We start from the raw sequence: 24,252 nt of genomic DNA, 5'->3' as shown, positions 1-24,252 counted from the left end.
AAAATATACGGAACGCTACGCTGTCTCAGTAAATTCAAATTCACTTTCCCTTTTAAACTAAAGAAAATTCTTGTTGAATCACTCGCATTACCTCATTTTGATTACTGCAATATAGTTTACAACAACCTAGGAGTAGACTGGGGAAGGAAATTACAGAGTGCTCAGAATGCTTGTGTAAAATTTATCTGTGGACTTCGTTACGCTGACCATGTCACACCGTCTTACATGCGGCTCGGGTGGCTTCGCCTGCAAGAACGACGCACACTTCATACTCTTTGTTTCTTGCATACTATTCTTAAAAGTTCTCAACCAGCCTATCTCTGTGATCGCATGAAGCTCCTCTCCACAGACCATAACAAAAATACCCGATCCTGCAGCACCATGTGTTTATCCCTTCCTGTACACAGAACAGCAATCTACACGAAATAATTCACCGTTACCGCAGCCCAACAATGGAATCTCTTACCAGTGGACGTCAGAAGCATGTCCAGCAGCTTAGCTTTTAAACATGCCTGTGTCGAAATACTAGGTAAACATGCATGAATCATCAAATTATGACCTGAAAACACCTACTCCTACCGCTTCTTCACCATCACTTCCCTCTTCCTTTCACAGATCTTCTTCTTCTCCTTCTTACTAAACCTTCTCTTCACCTCTCAATTGAAGGCGATATTTCGGTGTACTGTAGAAATGTATATATTTTCTAAACTTTTTCTTAAGTAGTAGTTATAGTACTCATTATTCATAATTATATTCTTAATGTACTCTACATACAATTTATTTTATATAGATGATATGATCTTTTTTTAAGTGTGGTTACTTTTTTTAATGCTATTACTGTTATTATTGTTCATATTATCATATTATTGTCATCAGTAGTTACTATTAAGTGTTCTAGGTTAAGATGGTTAAATGTTGTTTTTTTTTTTGCTACGGGCTTTACGTCGCACCAACACAGATAGGTCTTATGGCGACGATGGGATAGGAAAGGCCTAGGAGTTGGAAGGAAGCGGCCGTGGCCTTAATTAAGGTACAGCCCCAGCATTTGCCTGGTGTGAAAATGGGAAACCACGGAAAACCATTTTCAGGGCTGTCGATAGTGGGATTCGAACCTACTATCTCCCGGATGCAAGCTCACAGCCGCGCGCCTCTACGTGCACGGCCAACTCGCCCGGTACTGGTTAAATGTAAGAAAGGGAGTACATCCCTAACTTTGCCAGGATAAATAAAACATATTATTATTATTATTATTATTATTATTATTATTATTATTATTATTATTATTATTATTAAGTGTCTTTAGAGGCCATATCTCGAAAACTATTCATCCCATATGGCTCCTGTAAAAAGCTTTCTCTCTGTAATTAAATTTACTTTCACATGTGGTAGATTATTTTCAACAGTATCTCAGTCCTCTACAATAACCATGCAAACATTTTAATGTTCTGTAAACGGTAAAGAGTGAAACTATATAAATGTTTCTTGTGAGCTATCTATCTAATGGAGATTAACAAATGTTTCCCATTGCCCTTTTTTCTTTTCTTTAGATCTAGTTAAAGATCTAAAAATAATTTCCTTGCCATTTTTTTCTATCTTCAATTCTTAGAGAACATCAAAACTTTCAAGAGTCACAGTCAAACATTTTTTGCCAACTTGTTCTACATTTCTTTCTACTGCAGGTGCTTTGTTTGAGTTATCCTTATAGTATATAGCCTAGTATTCAAGTTACAAATTAATCTAAATATACATCAAGTTTCAGTGAAATATCTCCAGCTGTTTGAGTTATGGCAGACCAAATCCACTACAAACATCACTACCACTTACAGTTTCAAAATATGCACAGATGTTTTTGTTGCCCATGTGATATCATCTGTCACTACCATAAGACATAAATGTGATGGTACTTTCCTGTCTTGATTCAGCTGCAACAAATTCAAACCATTCTGTTTCACCCACTCACTTCTTATCACAATTCCAGAATTTAAAAAGCCCTGCTTCAGTCATTTTTCTTTTCTTTTTAAATATCTTTCCTAAATACCACCATGTTTTTCCATATTTTACCAAAGCAAAGCAAAGTCACCTCCATACAGGCCATGAAGGCCCTTGGAGGAGTGGAAGGTAAAGGCTTCCACCATTGTTAACCTCGGCACGTGATGGGGTAGAGTGGTTAGCTATACGCCCAGCCACTGCCTTTGCCCCCAGAGGAATTAACCTGGTACTCATTTTTGGTGTATGCTGAGTGAACCTCAGGGCCATATGCACCTCCAAAGTGGAAATCTCGTTTCTTAAATTTTATGACTTCCTGGCAGGGGTTCGAACCCACGTCCTTCCGGGCGAACCAAGCACGCCTTTACCGCCTCGGCCAGACAGCCCCTCCGTATTTTACCAGGTAAAGAAAAAGGGCTGCATTATTGATCCTCTTATGAAACCAAACAAATCACCTCTTAATTGTGTATCCAACACTATCATAATTTTTCTTTCTAGTATTCCTCCATTACTTGGCAACATGAGGCATAAAACTTTGATTCCTATTTTATAATTCCATTTGCCAACCTTATGGGACTTGTTCTTGTTCCCCTTGTTCATTCTTGAGCAGCCATAAAATCAACCTGCCTTTATTGAAATGAAAATTCACAGTCTGCTTCCAGTCATTTGACTGAGTCAGGAATGGAATGAATGAAGCCCCCATACATCAGCGAGGATAAGATTAAGCCGGCTCCCAAAGCCTGCCGCACTCCCCTGGAACCTGTCTTCATTACTTCTACTAAAACTCCATCCATTCCCATTCCATCTCTACCATAGCTGTGTCAGATTCTTCTCCTGTTAGATGGATATTCTCTTTATATTCATCATTGCAAGTTCCAAAATTAAACATGCCATGAAAATATTTTTTCCAACCACTTTTTATTTAAGCTTGTGTCACCAACATTACTCTTGTCTTCCACAAATCTAGCATTAAAACACTATCATTCCTCCTATATTTTATAATTCCCCATAAAAGTTTCGTTCCATAGTTTAGATCATTTCTAATTTCCTGAGTGAACAGTGATTGGCCTTTCTTCTTTTCTACAGCTACAATTTCCTTACATATCCTTTTTACTTCAATACATCTCCTCCTACTTTCTTCAGTCTTTGATGTTTTCCATTTTATTTTTTCTTAAGATTTTCTTTCAATGTGCCGCTCTCTCATTCCATTTCCTTTCCTGATATAATCAAAATCAATCATCCTCTCAAACAGGTTAAATCTTAGACTCTCAGAGCATTATGTAAGTATTATTTCAGAATGGTGGACTGCTAACAGCTGCTGAAATGTAATTTCAAATCTCTCTGACAATATCTGGTTTAAAAAGTTAAAAGGAACAATTCTCCTGAAAACTATTAATCAATCTGTTGAATGATCAATCAGACAACTAATCACTCTCCCCACCTTGATAACAGAGTAAATGATGCCTTACCTATTCATTAAATCCATTCCTAAATCAGTAATCATTGCTCCAAAGCGTGAACGCAACTGGTTGACAGGAAATTCAGCAAATGTCATTTTTTGGACAGCTGGTAGTTTACTATAACCAGGCCAGATCTTTTCATTAGGAGTTCCCAAATCCTAAAAATCAAAGAATGAGAAAGTAGTAGTAATAATAATAATAATAATAATAATAATAATAATTATTATTATAAAGCTATATATAAAAATCATTAAAAGCACACAATATGAAAATGGGGAACAACTTAAATACGCAAAATATGTCAATGAAAAAGTTATACAATGATTCACACATCCTATCTTGTCCTACAACATGTAAAATAAAAAACACTACTTATATGGCACACTGTTATACAATGTAGTGAGAGATACTCTTGTCTAGTTACATACATACATACATACATACATACATACATACATACATACATACATACATACATACATACATACATACCAGTGGCGGCTCGTGCTGAATAATGTTGGTGGTTCTGCTCTGTGACACCCAGTCCATTGCAGTAAGTGTAACAGACAAATGTAAATTCGTATTTCATACGGGAAGTGTCAGCTGAGCTCGTGTGAATCCGTTCTCCAACCCCGCGGAAATGCTTTACTCCATGTCCTATCAGTGTGAAGTTCTCGAAAATGTACCGAAATAATACAGGTAGACGTTCATCTCAATTTGTAAGACCCTACGAACCTACTACGCTGGCGTATCAGGGGGAGAGGTGATACTCCCACGTGGCGCGTCCCAGGTGGCGGATAGGGAGGTCCTAACCGGCTTGCCAGCGGACTTGAGGGAAATAAAATACCTCTCGCAGACCAAACACACTACACCCCTGCTGGTGGGGGATGCACATGTAGAATACACCCGCGGTATCCCCTGCCTATCGTAAGATGCGACTAAAAGGGGCCCAAGGAGCTCTCAACTTGGGAGTGTGGATTGGCGACCACGGGGCCCTTAGCTGAGTCTCGGCATTGCTTCCACTTACTTGTGCCAGGCTCCTCACTTTTGTCTATCCTGTCCGACCTCCCTTGGTCAACTCTTGTTCTTTTCCAACCCCGGCGGTATTAGAGCATTCGAGGCCTAGGGAGTCTTTCATTTTCACGCCCTTCGTGGCCCTTGCCTTTCTTTGTCTGTTACTTCCTTTTTCGAAGTGACGGATTACTACTTTTTTCTTCTTTCTTCCCTTTGTCTACCCCCTGTGGGTGGGGGATGCAGACGAAGAATACACCCACGGTATCTCCTCCTTGTCGTAAGAAGTGACTAAAAGGGGCAACCAAGGGATGATTGAATTAGAACCATGAAACTACTTTTGATTAGTACCATCATGCGAGGAACACCATGGGTTGCCTGTACTTGCGAGTAGTACCACTATATTAGGTATGAAATAGGTTTGTGATTAATAGCAGCAGAGAGTGTGTCACTGTGGGTTTCCAGTACCCATGAGTCGTACCCTTGTGAGCAACACCACGGGTCTGGGCGTTACCTGTTATTAGTACCACTATATGAGCGGCACCGTGGGTCTGCGTTGCCTGCGCTTAGTACCCACTATGTGAGGAACACCACGGGATTACCCTCGCCCGTGATTAGTACACCTAGGTGAGAAACACCATCGGTTTGCGTTGCCTATGTGTGGTGCCATTATGTGAGGAACATCATAAGTCTGCGTTACCTGTACGACGTCCAATACTTGTGAGTAGTACCATTATGTGTGGAACACTGAGTCTTCGCTCCTTTTGATTAGTACCCCAACATGACACATACCAGGGTTCTACTTTCCTAGCGATACGTACCATTCTGAGGGGCCTTTGACCTGGATTTTGGACCCCTTTAGACATCAAGCATCCTTGATTCAGGATTGTGCTTTAGAAGTGGTCCCTTGGGCAGTAATACTATTATTTATGATAGTTTTTTTGGATCGGATCCATTGATTGTTTTAAATTCATGTCCATCCATTCATATTTCATGACATTTTTATTTTGGTCAGTGGATCATTTTAAACTTTTATTTTGTCATTCCATTCCGTACCATTAGGGGCCATGACCTCGATGTTAGGCCCCTTTAAACAACAAGCATCATCATCATCATCATCATCAATTTGTAAGACCCCGATTTCGAGGGACATCGACAATATAAATATCATAACTGACTTTTACAAAAGACAACAGTTAAAAAGTTACAAAAAGTAAAGCCCCTCTTCCGCTTATCGAAAAAAAATGTTGGCCTATCGACACATTCATATTTACAAAGGTTCCGAGACCTGCATACATCTTTGGCAGTCGGTTTTCTTAATGGAGGGGGAACATCATCTGATGGTACTAGCGTTTCTGTTTTCATTTTCATGACTACCTAACTCGGAAGAATTCACTACCATTACGGAGAAACATAGTCATGATTACTTGTAGGCCTAAGAACTTGTTCATTCGCTTCGTACGAGAGAGAATGTTTTCGGTCGTTGGATGGAATTTTGCTGAAGTCCTGGTCATTTACACCAAAGATAGAAAAATATACATACACCCAATCATAAGGTACGTTGTTTGAAGACTTAACATTGACAGTGAATTGATTTTGTGTTACTTAATCACAACCATCCTCTTTTATCACGCATTTATCCTGTATTTAAGCTATTTGAGCTTTCTTTCTACTGAACAGAAGCATCACAACTATACTGTAGTATCTGAGAATGTTGACATGCAAGAATTTTAAACCATATCAATATCCACACAGTTTTATAAGTTTTCTATTTACACTGAGAACAATGGGAGGAGCTTTTCCCAAACAGCTTGAGATTTCAACATGCTCGCTTGCTGCAGCGACTCTCTCACAGATGGTGGCGCTGTCTAGTGTATTATTTACTAACTCTATGGTCACAGGAATAGGTCAGACGTACTGCAAGGCGTGCAGTTCATACAGAACCTTATGGGCGACCCTTAGCCACCTATCGGAAGAAAGCTGGAGTTAAATGTGCTCTCCTAATGTTCTGTCGTTCACAGATCTAAACAGGGTTGCCAGATCACCAGCAGCTGTATGGGTATCAATTTTTGGCTGGATATAAACACTCAATATGGAGGATGGGATTGCTAATCGCTATATATTACTGTATATCTTTCATTATGGTGGTTCTGCAGTCCTGCAGATCGTATTATGGAGCCGCGCCCGATACATACATACATACATACATACATACATACATACATACATACATACATACATACATACATACATACATACATACATATTCTTTATTAGAGACTGTTATGCCATTCAGCATTCAAAGTAACTTTAATGCTTTTCAGTCTGTTGAACATTAAATACAAGACCTATAACACTAAAAACATACATGCTTTAAAAAAAAAAAAAAAAAGGATTTGCTGGCAGGACCTAGTGTTTACAGTGTACTATGACTTCTGGTATAGGCTAGAGCAATTCTGTCTTTCATAGATCTGTCTCTGTCTTATCTTTGGCTTGACAATATGAAAGTGACTGAGGTATGAGCGATGCTAGTAATGCCAATCCTTATGCAGCCAGTCCCTGCTATGAATGGTGTGAAAATGTTGCTCATAGGGTCGGTTGGTGTATGCATTTCAGTGGGCTTGGCAGACTGATATGGTAATAGCAACTCTGGCTCGGTGAGGAAAGCAATGGGAAACTACCTCACTCCTTATTTCCCTAGTACCCCTCTTCAGTGATGCCTAGGCCATCTATGACAGCTGATGGCAGAGCTGTTGAGGATCCCACCAGCAGCATCGCTGATGGAGTGAACATACATATATTTAAAAAATAAAAAAATTGTTAAACAGAGAATGGTATGTTTCATTGTTGAAAGAACATCATCAGATTCTATCAAATCACACATTTTTTTTTATATGATGAAAAATTTCAGAAATTCAAAAACCTTTATGTTTAAGATCTGTTTATACCCTTCAATACTTGAGAATTATAACTTAAGGCCGGTCTCCACTGATTAACATTGAACACAAACATGTTAAGTTGAACATGTTCCAATTGACATGTATGTTGTCATTGCATCTTCTAATTGACTTTGCATGTTAACTCAAAATGTTGAGGTTAACACTTTTAACATGTTGGCGTATTTTCCGCTCCAAGTGGAAAACTTGTTGGCACAGCTTCGGCAACTTCTGTGCTGTTTCCATGCCAACAGACTGATTAAACGTTGTGCTTCTCGTGAAAAAAGTAGGATTATAGTTAACAAGCTACGGATACAGTACGCGCATGTGTGTCGTTCTCTCTGCACTAAACTAAAATTTATAGTCAGAAGTGGAGTGGAGAAAGGAGATCACTGTAGATTTAATTAATTATATAATAGAAAGGCCTTCTTTGTGGAATGTCTCATCGAAGGAATACAGACTTAAAGCGAGGAACGCCAACAGTTTCCAGCAACTCGAAATAATCTATAATTGCTCCCGCGAGTGCATTGTTAAAAAATCTAGCCTCCTTCCGCTCCCAGTACAGTCGAGAATTGCAAAAAGTTCAGAAAAGTCGGAAGCTGGGGAAGGGAGTGGATGAAGTTTATACTGTGTGGAAACGCAGAGTTATCCCAAGATGCAGGTGAGGTGGAAAAACTGCTCATAACTGTGTGTCCTCCTTTCTTATGGCATGAAGTATTTTTTTCCAAAACTATATTAAAATCATGCTCAGAAAATCTCAGAAGTCCAGCTCCATGGCTAAAGGGTTAGCATGCTGGCCTTTGGTCACACGGTTTCCAGGTTCGATTCCTGGCAGGGTCGGGAATTTTAACCACAATTGGTTAATTTCACTGGCACAGGGGCTGGTGTATGTGTCGTCTTCATCATAATTTCATCCTCATCACGACGCGCAGGTCGCCTACGGGGCGCCGACACAAAAGACCTGCACCTGGCAAGCCGAACTTGTCCTCGGACACTCCCGGCACTAAAAGCCATATACCATTTCATTCTCAGAAAGTTTTAAAATCCAAACCTGTCTTCTACTTTCAGCTCGTTCAGAATGTCATCCGCATTGTGCCTTTTACTCAGATATTGATGTACCCACATTTTCCTTTCCTTCCTTCTCAATATCTTGTAAGAAGCAATAGTAACAATAACAAAGGCCAAATCCTCTTCACATGGGTCCATTGTCCTTGTTTGAAAATATACGAGGTGCATTCAAGTTCTAAGGCCTCCGATTTTTTTTCTAACTAATGATGAAACTGGCGTTAATTCTCGACGTAATCACCCTGCAGACGTACACATTTTTCACAACGTCGACGCCATGATTCCATGGCAGCGGCGAAGGCTTTTTTAGGAGTATGTTTTGACCACTGGAAAATCGCTGAGGCAATAGCAGCACGGCTGGTGAATGTGCGGCCACGGAGAGTGTCTTTCATTGTTGGAAAAAGCCAAAAGTCACTAGGAGCCAGGTCAGGTGAGTAAGGAGCATGAGGGATCACTTCAAAGTTGAAGAAACGTTTGCGTAACGTTAGCTCGATGTGCGGGTGCGTTGTCTTGGTGAAACAGCACACGCGCAGCCTTTCCCGGACGTTTTTGTCGCAGTGCAGGAAGGAACTTGTTCTTCAAAACATTTTCGTACGATGCACCTGTTACCGTAGTGCCCTTTGGAACGCAATGGGTAAGGCTTACGCCCTCGCTGTGCCAGAACATGGACACCACCATTTTTTCAGCACTGGCGGTTACATGAAATTTTTTTGGTGGCGGTGAATCTGTGTGCTTCCATTGAGCTGACTGGCGCTTTGTTTCTGGATTGAAAAATGGCATCCACGTCTCATCCATTGTCACAATCGACGAAAAGAAAGTCCCATTCATGCTGTCGTTGCGCATCAACATTGCTTGGCAACATGCCACACGGGCAGCCTTGTGGTCGTCCGTCAGCATTCGTTGCACCCACCTGGATGACACTTTTCGCATTTTCAGGTCGTCATGCAGGATTGTGTGCACAGCACCCACGGAAATGCCAACACTGGAGGCGATCTGTTCAACAGTCATTCGGCGATCCCCCAAAACAATTCTCTCCACTTTCTCGATCATGTCGTCAGACCGGCTTGTGCGAGCCCAAGGTTGTTTCGGCTTGTTGTCACACGATGTTCTGCCTTCATTAAACTGTCGCACCCACGAACGCACCTTCGACACATCCATAACTCCATCACCACATGTCTCCTTCAACTGTCGATGAATTTCAATTGGTGTCACACCACGCAAATTCAAAAAACGAATGATTGCACGCTGTTCACGTAAGGAAAACGTCGCCATTTTAAGTATCTAAAACAGTTCTCATTCTCGCGGCTGGCGCTAAAAATCCATCTGTCGTATAGTGCTGCCATCTCTGTGACGTTTTGACAACGAACGCGGGCTCCTTTTAAAACAATGCACATGTTTCTATTTCTTTCCAGTCTGGAGAAAAAAATCGGAGACCTTAGAACTTGAATGCACATCGTAAGACACCACCAGAATGTATTGCCATAAGATGACGTGCTGAACTACCTGTATATAAACAAACCGACAGGAGGCTGATGTAGGCCTATATATAAGCACCTTTAAATACCACCAGACTGAGCCAGATGGGGACAGAAGGCCAGCGCCTCAACCGTCTGAGCCACTCAGCCCGTCGAAGTCAAGTTTAACATGTTTATAAGTGTGGACACAATGTTAAATGAAACAGTACTTAACATTTAACAGTTAACATGTTGATTTTAAATGTTAATCAGTGGAGACCAGCCTTTACCTTGATGTATCCACAAAGATGCACACAAAATGCTGTTAATTGTGTACACTGTTTCATTTACAAGTTATTTACATATATTCACATGCACTAATAAAACTGTCATCATAAACAAACATTTGACTGCTACAGTAGCATGTCACAACCAACTATCAACATAGACCAGTTCACGTATTTGACTTCAAACACTCAGCTAACAAGACTTCTACACAAGTCTCATCAAAGCAACTCCACTCTACTCCCAAGACTGCCTCCTTATATATGTTGTCTGGCCAGGCTTCTAGAAGAATATGACATAACATGTTTTCTCATAAATTTGAGTCTCAGATAGCCTTTTTAGAATGTAGGGAACTTTCTACATAATTCTAGTCACACGTAGCATTGTCCTGGATTTATTACAGTGTGTTGCACAATACTGCAGTGGATTATACATCATATATACATGTAATAATAAATTATATACTATTAATTACACGTTCTTACATTAAATAACCTCATATTAATATATGCACAGCAGATGTTTCATAACATAACCTCACAAATAATACAATCCTGATTATACCAAACAAAGTTTGTACACAACTATGTAAATAATAATAATACTAATACCAAAGATTCAAACCCTTCATAGCCATACCTCACAAGTAATAATAATAATAATAATAATAATAATAATAATAATAATAATAATGATGATGATGATGATACCGAGCTCAATAGCTGCAGTCGCTTAAGTGTGGCCAGTATCCAGTATTCGGGAGATAGTGGATTCGAACCCCACTCCCCACTATCGGCAGCCCTGAAAATGGTTTTCTCTGGTTTCCCATTTTCACACCAGACAAATGCGGGGGATGTACCCTACTTAAGACCATGGCTGCTTCCTTCCCATTCCTAGCCCTTTCCTGTCCCATCATCACCATAAGACCTATCTGTGTCGGTGCGACGTAAAGCAACTTGCAAAATAAAATAATAGTACGTCCGGGGCTCACAATAAATATATCAAAAAATTAAAAAGGCCTATGAAAACAAGATGCTTATTCAAATAGATGAAGACTTCACTAAGAAACAAGACAAGAAGTTTCTACAAAATCTTTAAACAGAGAACAACAAAGTACAAGCCACCGACTCTGCAGTTACGGGACAAGAATAGAAATATAGCACATAACAACACTGATAACTGCAGTATACTAAATGACTACTTTGAAAATCTCCTCAACTGTGAAATGCCAGTCAAAAAAATGACATTTAACATCCCAACAAATACCAATCCCAACTCACAGCCGCCAAACTTTGAGGAACTCGAAAAGATCATTTTGAGCCTAAGAACACTGGGAAGTGTTTGCTGATGGAAATGTCATTAAAATATGTTGTAATTTAAATTCAATTTAGTCCTTTCCATTTCAAGATATCTCAATGAAATTTCTTTTTTCTTTTTTTTTTCTTTGCTAGGGGCTTTACGTCGCACCGACACAGATAGGTCTTATGGCGATGATGGGATAGGAAAGGCCTAGGAGTTGGAAGGAAGCGGCCGTGGCCTTAATTACGGTACAGCCCCAGCATTTGCCTGGTGTGAAAATGGGAAACCACGGAAAACCATTTTCAGGGCTGCCGATAGTGGGATTCGAACCTACTATCTCCCGGATGCAAGCTTACAGCCGCGCGCCTCTACGCGCACGGCTAACTCGCCCGGTCAATGAAATTTCAAAATGATAACTGGGGACCCTTACCAAACAAGATTATGTAAATAAGATACCATATATTTAAAATGTCTTTTAGGAGAGAGATTTTTTTTGCACTTCCTTATGAAAACACTTGGAAGCATTTGTCTACCAATTAGGTACACTTTTCTCAGAAACTAGGAGTCAGATACTAGCAAAATTTTTGTAAATGATTTCTAAGACCCTGTTTGACATAGTGGGTGAAATATAAAGTTACAATCTTCCTCCTTGTATTTTAAAAATAAAACTGTTGACATACATGAAGTTTTTTTTACAAAATTTTGAGTAACTTTCAATTTTTTCTGGACACAGTTCAGCATATAATCACCATATATTTCACCAGCTGTGTTGTACTCAATCCTGTTAATAACTACAAAAAAATCAGACCTGTATGAGTAATAGGGCTTCAGAAAAGTGTACCTAAATAAAGAAAATATAAACTTTCGGAATAACATAAAAACAAAAACCATGTCAATTTAGCACATACCAATGGTGTTAAAACTCTCCAGGACCAAACTCAACATCTTTCCTGGCCTCCTCATCTTATTTCCTCTTTTTGTCTGCTCTCGTTTTCAAACTAGCTTCCTTGGTCATCTGCTGAAAAGTTTTTCAGCTTCCATGACTTGCTGCAAGTCTATCTTCTGGAGGGCACTTTCCATGTTCTTCCCCGGTTTGATGCCAAGCTTCTCCATAACTTGCAGTCTTTTAACACTTACATTGTTAAAGCATATGACAGCATCAAACACTGCAAGTTTTAAAGTTTTTATTCCTATGAAAACAGTTTTGGGTACCCTTTCCCATATGCAATGGTTGAAGATTTCATTGGGGTTCTGGGTACGACCATGTAAACATTTAGTCAGCAGCTTTGAATCACGGAGTTCTCTGTACACAGGCTTTATTTCTGACAGAACTGCTTGAGGTAATGAGTGCTTTTGTGAAAAGGTGTTGCCTGTTCCCTGTGCCTTTTGGTACCCACACCAGGAGTCAGCACCTTTTGGGCAAAGTTCATGAAGGCACTAACAGGTACATTCGTACAGTATTCCATTGTTTCACTACAATTGGCTGTGTTTCCTTTAGTGGCAACATGGGAATAATAATTTCCCTTCCCAAATTTCTTAATTCTGCACATACTCATGAACTAGATACACAATACAAGAGCAAAACTAATAAAAACACGTTTCACTAACTTTCTAACCAAAACACACGTCATGTAAACATACAGATGAAAGGCGCAAAATACGCTGTTCATTTGTTTTCATGGCCTTCATAACTACTCCTGAGTGGCCAGAGATACCAACCTATCATGTGACATTTACCACAGACTCATAAATAAAGAGAATCATTCCATCTGCAGCAGTTACGTTTGCAGATCATCAGCATGTAGAGTGCACTCCAGGGAATGATATCACACCAAAAAAGAAAATTTGAATTTTTGACCTCAAAACACTTCCCAGTGTCCTTAAAAACAACAAAGCATCGGGAGAAATCCAGATCACAGCCAAACTTTGGAAGAATGCCAACAAGCAAGCAACAGAATCCCTACACAAAGTTTTTGAAGAAATCTGGGTCAAAGAAAGGATTTCAGAAGAATGGAAGATGGCCCTTATCCACCCAATCCACAAGAAGGGGGATGAAATGAACCCCAACAACTACAGAGGCATATTATCAATTTTGGTATTACATATAAGATATTCTCAAAGGCCTTACTTAATAGAATAGAACCACAGTTAGATCATCAATTGGGAGAATATCACGCGGGATTCAGAAAGGGCAGGTCCTGTCTGGAACAAATCTTGAACTTTAAAAATCTTATAGCATACCAGAAATCTAGGGCAAAAACATACATCATCACCTTTATTGACTTCCAAAAGGCGTATGACTCACTAGACTGGGAAAGTCTCCTTTCTGTACTTAAAGAATTCGGTCTAGACAACAAAACAACAAACCTCATTAGGGAAACTCTCACTAATACATTTTCCAAAATCAAATTCATGGGAGAATTGTTGGTTCCTTTTGAGATCAAAACTGGTGTCCGACACGGTGACGGAGCTGAGAAGGGGGAGGAAGCCAAGGACCGACCGACCAACCAACCAACCAACCAACCCTGATCTACATTTAGGGCAGTTGCCCAGGTGGCAGATTCCCTATCTGTTGTATTCCTAGCCTTTTCTTAAATGATTTCAAAGAAATTGATTTATTGAACATCACCCTTGGAAAGTTATTCCAATCCCTAACCCCCTTCCTATAAACGAATATTTGCCCCAATTTGTCCCCTTGAATTGCAACTTTATCTTCATATTGTGAACTTCCCTACTTTTAAAGACGCCACTCAAACTTATTCGTCTACTAATGTCATTCCACGCCATCTCTGCGTTGACAGCTCGGAACATACCACTTATTACATATAATCTTAAAAAATATTTGTTTAATATCAACCTAGTCAATACTTACAATTACCACTATTGTGGTTAAATGATCATAAATAATTGAAAATCGTGAACATGTTTCGCCCTTCTTAACGGGCATCATCAGCACTATGAACAACTTTAAAAATAATAGTTACATTTAAGACTGTCTTACAATAATCAATCATATAAGATTGGAATAAAATGTGACATTAATAGTTGTTTTTGATACCATTATTAAAAAGTTATAAGTGAATCTTATAAACAACAAGTTAAAACAATTGTAGGTCAATCTCATAATCTAGTCTAAAAATTATATATGTTAATGTTGGTAGGAAGATTGTCAAACGGCATTCGTCTGGAATTGAAATGGATCCTTTTTCTTTAACATTTGGTGAAGGTCCATATTAAGCTGTATTCATCAGCAAGTGGAAATTCGAAGAACAAAATATATACAAAACAAGGGCTCTAATTAATCATATAGTAGAAGATTAGGTCAGGGATGATCATGGTAATTCTTCTTGAGTTAAATTGGTTATGTAACCAGTCGAATAAGAATACGTTGAATTAAAAATACACGTCGTAAATTCACGACGATGCACTGGATTGAAGATCTATCAATATAATTGTAGTATCTCCTCTGTTGTGTAAATTTTCAATGATTAGAATGTTGGATAGACTGTAAAGTAAAATATAAAAATGCATTTAAAGTGTATGTACAAAAATAACGGTCTTTGTCTCATCACTGCCGGTGGCTCCAGTTAGCCTACGCAGTGGCCTCCACGGTATGCACTAGCCAGCGTATTGGTAGGTGTGCTAGGTACCAACTGATGAGCCCACCCTAGCACACGAGGGCGAAACGCTGGCAACCAAGAATGAGCTAGCTGGAAAATTTATAATGTCCAATAACGGACCATTTATATTGGTATTATAAATTTGCTCATTCAGGACAAATATTTCAGATTCCCTATGGGAATCAACATCTATATCATCTGATGGCCAAGCAGGCATCAATTTTTAGTGATGAGACAAAGTCTCTTAGTGCATTGGCACTGCCGGTGGCTCCAGTTAGCCTACGCAGTGGCCTCCACGGTATGCACTAGCTAGCGTATTGGTAGGTGTGCTAGGTACCAACTGATGAGCCCACCCTAGCACACGAGGGCGAAACGCTGGCAACCAAGAATGAGCTAGTTGAAAAATTTATAATGTCCAATAACGGACCATTTATATTGGTATTATAAATTTGCTCATTCAGGACAAATATTTCAGATTCCCTATGGGAATCAACATCTATATCATTATTTACCCATATTCTTTAATTTACCGTATTTCATTACCTTACATTTCGCGTTTACATGCCACTGTAACCGTACTGAGAAAAAATCAATCTTGTTTTCTAGAACACAACTAAAACACAATAAGACCCGAATGCCCATTTACATGTGGTATACTGAGTACGGTAACCGTATTCAAATCTATTTCAATACTCCATGTAAATGTAGTAAATATTTACAAGAACGAATGGCTTGAATACGACCCGCACCCAAGATTTAGAACCGATATTTTTGGGGGAAAAGTGCAGGTGGTATTCAGGATTATACGGTAGTTTTCACTGGACAAGGTGCACAACCCAACTGTTTATGGAAGAATGGGAGAATGTTAAAAAAAATGTTTAGATTTTTGTATGTCATGAGAGAGAGAGAGTGTGTGTGTTTTTTTATGTTTAGTTTTTAAGTCACTTTACATAGGTAGCTGAAGATGGTCACACAGTGACCGAAACTGGTACTACTTCTTATGAGATAGGGTAAGATATTGTGTTCAGTGTTATATAGTGTTGTTCCTAATAAAAGTCCTTTTCTAGTGAAATTGGGAAATCAACACGAATCTGACAAACTATGATTCAGCAAGGCATTTGATTCTATAGACCATGATTTGTTACTATCAAAACTTTACCTATTCAGTTTCTCAAATAGCACCTTGAACTGGGTGGACTCCTTTTTACAGGGTCATCAGCAACGTGTTACCAACAAAGGTGGCCAATCTTCTTCGTGAAGGACCATGGAAACAGGAGTTTCTCAAGGTTCTACACTAGCCCGCCTCTTCTTTTTTTTCACTGTATATCAATGACCTATATACATCTCTTAAGTACAGCAGGCATCACACATACGCAGACAACATGCAACTGTACATTCATTGTAGACCGGATGGCATTTTAGAAGCAATGGAGAAATTAAATTTAGATCTCAAATGAGTAAACAACTGGTCAGTAAAGCATGGACTGTCTCTCAACTCTGACAAATCCCAAACAATCCTTATAAGCCAATCCAAGACTATTAATCGAAGCAGACAGTGCAACTCTTCCAGTGATACGGATAAAGAACAAAGACCTACGTTACAGTATAACTGTAATAAAACTTGGAATGACTTTAGATGAACACCTATCACGGTCCGAACGTACGACATCAACGTGCAGGCGAGTGTTTGCATCACTGCATACCCTCAGCAATTTCAAATTTATATTTCCCTTTGAACTCAAAAATATTTTAATTGAAACATTAGTTAAGCCAATTTTTGATTACTAATAATAATACTTTATTAACGGAAATACCATTTTACATAACAGTAGAGAAGTATAGACAAAACACAGTAAAAAGAAAGTTCAATGGAGTATAAGTAGAAAAAATATGTACAGATATATACACAGGTTATATTACAAGTAAGCACAGGAAAGTAATAGTCAATTCTGGAGATTATGTAAATGAGTTCTAAATTTTGACAATGAGCAGTTAAATATATCAATATCCACTTTGTTTAGAGACCTTGACATTTGTTCAATTGGCCCATTGAATGCATAGTTAGTTCTATGCCAATTTGTAGACAATGTATTCTTGAACCTTGTGCGTCTGTCTGGTACATGTACGTTAATTTTTGCAAGGAGTTGTGGACAATTCACCAAGGAATGAAGCAATTTAAAAATGAAGAGTGTATCCAATAATTCACGGCGTTGTGACAGGCTATGCAGATTTAAGGACTGTTGTAGGGATGTATAATCAACATTATCATATGAGAACCCTGCTCTAAAAGAATATAGACGAAGAAATTTATGTTGTACTGAATCTAATCTATAGATAGAGGTCTGATGAGAAGGGTTCCAAACAGGTGTACAGTATTCTAGTATAGGGCGTACCACAGATACATACAGCAATCGATAGGTAGCGAAGTTTGAAAATTCCCTAGAATATCTAGTAATGCAACCCAATCTTTGAAATGCTTTCTTACAAATATTTTCAATATGTTCATTAAATGATAGGTTATAACTGAATAAAACACCAAGGTCATTAACTTGTGAAACAGGAGTAAGAATGTTGTTATTACTAAATTTGTACGGAAATGCTATTTTCTTCTTGTTTTAAAAAAACGATAATATTTTACATTTCTCATGATTAAGTTTCAACCCATTTTGAATACAGTACTTTTCCAGATGATGTAAATCTTCTTGAAGTTTTAAACAATCAAGTGGACAATTAATTTGCATAAAAATTTTTGCATTGTCGGCAAACAAAAGCAATTTAGAATTCTTAAGTATATTTTCAATGTCATTTATGTAGAGAGTAAAAAGTAAGGGCGCAAGGTGAGACCCTTGAGGAACTCCACTGGTAACAATAATAGGCGCAGAAAAATGATTCCTTATTTTAACAACCTGCAAGCGATTTTTAAGATATGATTCAAACCATGAGAGGAGAGGCCCATTAATTCCATAGCCGGTTAGTTTTTGCAGCAAGATATCGTGATCGACAGTGTCAAAAGCTTTTGAGAAGTCTGTATAAATGCAGTCCACTTGGGAGTGGTTCTCTATTGCATCCAAGAGAAACTGATAGAATAAAAGAAGATTGCTACAGGTTGACCGTCCTGAAAATAATCCATGCTGCTCATCAATGATGATGTTTCTAAAAAGAGGTGTGATTTTGTCAAGAATTATTGAGTCAAATATTTTGGAAATATGAGAAGAAATTATAACTGGTCTATATTGTTTTATGTCAGTTTTATCACCATTTTTGAAAACTGGACTAACAAATCCTTTCTTCCATTCCACTGGAAAAACACCTTGGTTTAATGATAAGTTGAACAGATAAAAGAGTGCTTCACATAAAATAAATGAGCAGTACTTGAGCAGGTAAGTTGAAACACCATCAGGTCCTACAGTTTTCTTTAATTCCAGAGATATCAGTTTGTTGTAAATTTCTGCCTTACTAATGTTTATAACTGATTGATTGACAGAGAAAGGATAATCATATGACATACTACTACTATTCTGATAAGAAGAATAAACAGATGAAAAGTGGTTAGCAAAAAGATTGACAATATTTTCTCCAGTATCTGCTGTAACTTCATTAAGATGCATTGTTGAAGGAATATTATTACATGACCTTTTAGAACTTAGATATTGCCAGAATTTCTGTGGATTGGAAGTAATACTTCGTTCACAGTTGAAAACATACATTGTATAGCAAGATTTAGATTCACACTTGCATTCATTTCTTAATTTCGAGAAATGCTGATAATCACTATTGAGACCTGATATTTTGTATCACTTATGTACTTTCTTCTTTTCAATAATCAGTGACTTCAATTTATGATTAAACCACTTTGGGAATTTGGGAGTCTTAAAATTCCGTTATAGGGATGTAAAGTTCCATGCCATAATGTAGTACTGAATAGAGGGTTTCTACTGCTTTATCAACTGATACATTTTGAAACATTACCTTCCAGCTGAACTGTGACAGATAATAATTTAGTCCATTATAGTCACCATTTAAAAAGTCAAAATAAAAACTATCAGCAGGCAATGAATTGTATAGCTCATTTATAGGTAAAGAAATCTCTAAAGCTGGGTGGTGTCTATCAAGGGGGACAATGCTTTCATTACTAGATTTTACTTCAATGGAGCTGGAGTTACTGAAAACCAAGTCAAAAAAGTGATTCAGAAAATTTGGGATAGCATTAAACTGATTTAAACAGAGATAAGAAAAAGTGTCTACAACTAAACTGGACTGCATAGTGTGGATACCTACTGACATAAGGCCAGGAGATGTTTCTTCATTTACTATCCAATTAAGATATGGTAGATTGTAGTCACCAACAATGAGCAATAAATGGTTGTCGAGATTTGACATAATTTTTTCAACAGCACTGCAATGTTCGAAATATTTTTGGACAGGAGACTTTGGTGGAATGTATACAGCACCAATGATTAATTTTGTGGTGTTAAAAGTCAGGGACACAAACAACTGTTCAACTGTGTTACCGCACGGTATCAGAGTAGGTTTAAACCTCTTGCTAATGCAGATCATTACCCCCCCATGGGATGCCTTCATACTCGTTAAAGAAGACCTATCACATCTGAAAACTGAATACGTTTCGAGTCCGAGTTCCACATCACTAATTTCATCATTTAAGTTTGTTTCGGTTAATACCATGAAGTCATAGTCAGCTAAACATGAAGAAATTTTAAGTTCAGTTAGTTTACTTTGAAGTCCATTTACATTTTGATAGTATCCTGTAAAGTGTTCAACTAACCTTTTTATTGAAGTCTTTTGTGCTTTCTTAGTACTGTATTGTGTATCTGACTTCTGTGAAATGATTCCCTATCTATATTTTGCATTATATTCCTGTTATAAGTTATACTTTCTAAATCATTTTCTGTATCACTTAAGTTTTTGCCACTAGGATTAGCATCCCCCCTCATTTTGTTGATTAGTTTCCCGAGAGCATTCCACTAGATATTCTATTGAGAAGTTTACCAAACTTAGAGGTTCCTTTTCTATTAAGGTGTAGCCCATCTTTTCTTTACTGTGATATAGTTTACATAAAATGCACTGATGAATCACTACAGAAATTACAGTGCATGGAAAATGCATGTGTGAGGTTCACATGCAACCTTAAATACACAGACCATGTGATACTGTCCTACACCAAACTTGGCTGGCCCAGTCTACAAGACAGATGTAATCTTCACTGTCTAACCTTACTGCAATGTACTTTAAATTTTAATTCTCCTTCTTATCTTAAAGAAAGTTTCTATAATCTCTCATTACACAATGAAAAAAAAAAAAAAAAAATACACAAGAGCACAGAACATGCATATCCTTACCAGCCCTCAGCATATGACAATTCCTTCACAGTTACTGCAATTCGTGAATGGAACAACCTGCCTCAAGATGTCAGAGGGATATCAGTGTCCAAGAAATTTACAAGTGCATGCACAAAATATCTGATGGAAAGATACAAATAGCAAGGCAGCAAGACATATCCTACTTCCTCGTCCTCTTTTCTTTTAAATTCTCCTCCTACCATCTACTTTATCCTTCCCCTGTACCTTGTCAACTTGGGTGAAAACTCACAGGAGAAAAGTTATATTTCACAGATAATTCTATTTTGTTTAGTAATTCTCTTTTTGTTTTTACAACTTTCTTGTTTATGTATATCTTAAAAACTGTACTCTTTTTCTGTATTATTATGCTTTTTCTCCATGACTTTTGTAAGTTTAATGTACAAGTAGTTACTGTTAGCTATAGTTCTACACGTTTTAAGTTTATGGTAGGTTACTTTTTAATAATACATAATTAGTTATCAACCTAATTTCGATACTAGTTAAGTGTAAGACAGAGACAGCTGCCCCTGACTTTCCCAGGATAAATTATCTGTCTATTTATCTATCAATCTATCTAAGTTATAGCTCTCAAGTTTTGAAGAATATAAACAAAATTTAAACATTTTTCTAAATTTCTAAACAATTTTCATCAATTATAAATGTGTGATTTGATAGAATCTGACAATGTTCTTTCAAAAACAAAACATGTCATTCTTTGTTTAACAATGCTTTTTACATGTATGCTATAGTGTTTGTTATATGTTTGACATGCTGAAAAGCATTAATGTTACATTACTTGGTTGCAAAGAATGATGAGAAACATGAATAAATAATTATTTTAACCATAATGTTCAAACTATCTCAGGTCCGTATTGACTTATAATTAATCATACATTCATTTATTTAACCCTTTCCCTGCCAAGCTAAAATGCTGTAGTACTGCTAAAACTGCTAACCTAAATTAAGGCAAAATGTAAGGTCTTACTGAAAATTTTGTACTCGCCTCAGATTTGAAGCTACATAGATGACTTTTCTTTGATGATTCATGATAAATCCATCTATATGGCCTGTGATTTACTTTGTTGATGCTTATGTTTTTATGTTAAAAAATTAATGAATTATTAATTTCCACTTTCTGTAATTCATTTTGCAAATCTGAATTAGTATTCGGCATAGTAATAATTATTTCACATACATATTAATATCACTCTTAGAATCACTAAACTGTGTTGTCTTTTAATGTTAAAAGTTTTAAATCACAAAGTTTATTAATGTCCAAACGATTTTAGCTTTTGAAATCCAAAATTGCGGTTAGGTTTGTCATCATGTTGACTTGCATTTCGCTGGTTAACAGTAAGTTCATTGTTAGCTTCACTGTCAGCAATAGTTTGAGGAGGGCTAACACCATTAGGCCTAATATCTGCCACATGAACTGTTACTGTCTGCCTCACTGTTTTCATCTTCACCAGAAGATAAATCAGTGTCCTTCCTAACAACATACCTGAATGTATTTTTAACATAAATGTACCGAATAATATTCTACCTTCTCAATGCACACAAATCTGAAGTATAATACGCAAAAACATAATAAAAGCAATACCTTGAGCCAAACAAACTTGTTGTGCAACATTCGTGGCGCGTGACAACCACTCAAAGAAATAGGAAAAAAGAATGTTATATTCTCTTTGTCAGAGAGAAAATGGTATTTATTTGTAGTTAGACATGCTATGGTTCAGCCAACATGCACATGCGAGTCATCTATTGCGTTAAACCTGAACGAACAGTATTTGAAAACTGGTCTTTATGGCACTGGATCTTATCGGATCATGGCAGTTTTACGATTCACAGAGCATAGGCTCACGTCGGATCTTGGCAGCCATTGGGCGAAACACCTTGTTCCAACTGTCAATACTATTAATAGTTTTGTTGTTATTAAAAGCCGTACAGGTTTCGAGAAACTCAAACTGTTCTCTTCTTCGGTGGCATCAAATTTCCAAATATACTCTTGGACTTGTTAAATCATTATAATACCAAAATCTTAACTTATTGAAATAATTGTAAACATCTATTACACCTGATGAAATGTTTGATTAAGTGATTTTAAAACATTAAATATGTCACCTTATAAACATCAATTATATTCTTAGAGTATCGTTAACAATACAAAATATATTCTGAAATTTTCTACAAGAGGCTGTATCTTTGTGTCGAAAAACGTTAATTAGCAGCTCTTACCATCTCAACCACTTCATTTTCTTCATAGTCTTTCTCGATCTTCATTTGTTTCATGTAGCTGCTTGTCAAATACTCGAAAACAATACAGAACCTTGATCTTATTGACATGGACAACGTGCGAGAAAACAACTATCTTTCCCTTAATGGATCAGTTGTTATCCGGAAAGACCAAAACTTGTCATGCACAGTATCATTTCCATATGCTGTCCAAATCAAAACAAGTTCAGTATGTGTTTTGTATTGTTAACAAGGTGGAACAAGGTGTTTAAATAAATGAATGTATGATTACATGTGAATAAGTTGGATATAGATATATTTCACTGTTCACACTCGCACATTATGAAAAATGTTAGAAAATGGAGTGTACAGAAATCATAATCATTAGGTAACCTAGCCTATTTGTCCACCACCTGCTAAACGCCCCAATTACGGAATCAAAAGATCGGCCTCCTAATCATTTCAATTGAATAATATTTATTATTATTAACTGCAAATTCAGCAAATATAATTTTTTGGACAGCTGGTAGTTTGCTATCACTAGGTCAGATCTTTTGTTCTCCGAGCATAAAAATCAAAGAAAGAGAAAGTAAAAATAAAGCTATAAATTAAATTCATTAACAGCATACAATTAAAAAATTAACATGTCATGAAAATATTCTTCCAACATCCTTTCTATTTCTGCTCATGTCACCAACATTACTCCATCTTTGTCCTTCACAAATCTAGTGTTAAAAGATTGCGAGGAATAAAACTGAACGCATATTACAGGACAGCAAGTGTGAATAAGGCAGTAATATAGTTTTTAACGAAAAGAAAACCAGCATTCAGTCTGCAAGGCATTGTGAATTAACTGAGCATCTCCACAATCTTTTGTTTGCAATTAGCTCTGTGACCTCCTTCAATTCCACACTTCTTTTCCTTAAATCATTAAAAACTGAGCCTAATCATCACCGCCTTGGTTTCGCTCAGCTCCTATTACCCTCCAAGGCCGAGTCCATTATTACTCTACATTAACTTATCTCCTCCACTTGTTTGACAAGACCCCACCACTGGAATCTGAGTTTAAATATATTTGCACTGTTCCCTCAAAGCAACTATGAACACTGTTAAGTACCTCCTCCATTTGTTTCACAAGACCTCACCACCATAGCCAGCTCCATAAATTGAGTTATTTCCTATCTTAGCCTTTATCTCCTCATTGTGAGTGCCTTCCTGCCATTTGCTCCCATCTGTTAATATAAAGCAATTATTCTCGTTACTTTCATATCTAGTTTTTCCATCTTGTGAATAACATATTCTGAGACCACACAGCTTTCACTCCCATACAACTAAGTCAGTCAGAAAACAGAGCATACATTTATTCATGTAAAATAAAAAATATACAGAGACCACCAAAATATATTTTGAGGCAGGAACACATGACTTTACTAAGGATAAATAATTACTGGTTTTCCTATCTATAATAAAACATATGGTCATTACCTTGGTAATTCAACATTAAATTTTCAAGGTGGATGCTTCTTGTACTGCAGCAGGTATGTCAA

The 24,252-nt window shown here is 37.4% G+C and overlaps 2 protein-coding genes across 3 annotated transcripts in view; both read right to left on the bottom strand.

The window, feature by feature from the left end:
• Nucleotides 1–24,252, bottom strand: part of LOC136864563 (cyclin-dependent kinase 11B) — a 434,451-nt gene that overhangs the window by 37,907 nt on the left and 372,292 nt on the right. For both annotated transcript variants that reach the window (XM_067141707.2, XM_067141708.2), the window contains exon 12: nt 3,456–3,604. In XM_067141707.2, coding sequence (XP_066997808.2) covers nt 3,456–3,604 — 149 coding nt within the window. The remainder of the gene's footprint in view (nt 1–3,455; nt 3,605–24,252) is intronic.
• LOC137498625 (protein GVQW3-like) lies at nt 8,915–9,878 on the bottom strand. Its single transcript, XM_068226486.1, has one exon. The coding sequence runs from the start codon at nt 9,728–9,730 to the stop codon at nt 8,915–8,917; it is 816 nt and encodes a 271-aa protein (XP_068082587.1). The 5' UTR covers nt 9,731–9,878.

Source organism: Anabrus simplex, chromosome 2 (assembly GCF_040414725.1).
Source record: "Anabrus simplex isolate iqAnaSimp1 chromosome 2, ASM4041472v1, whole genome shotgun sequence".
NCBI classification, from domain to species: Eukaryota; Metazoa; Arthropoda; class Insecta; order Orthoptera; family Tettigoniidae; genus Anabrus; species Anabrus simplex.
The sequence above is the reverse complement of the archived record's forward strand: the minus strand, read 5'-3'. Positions and strand labels throughout refer to the sequence as shown.

What these genes read in the sequence shown, in the direction of transcription:
- LOC137498625 (XM_068226486.1), bottom strand. Translation starts at nt 9,730, where the DNA reads ATGGCGACGTTTTCCTTACGTGAACAGCGTGCAATCATTCGTTTTTTG.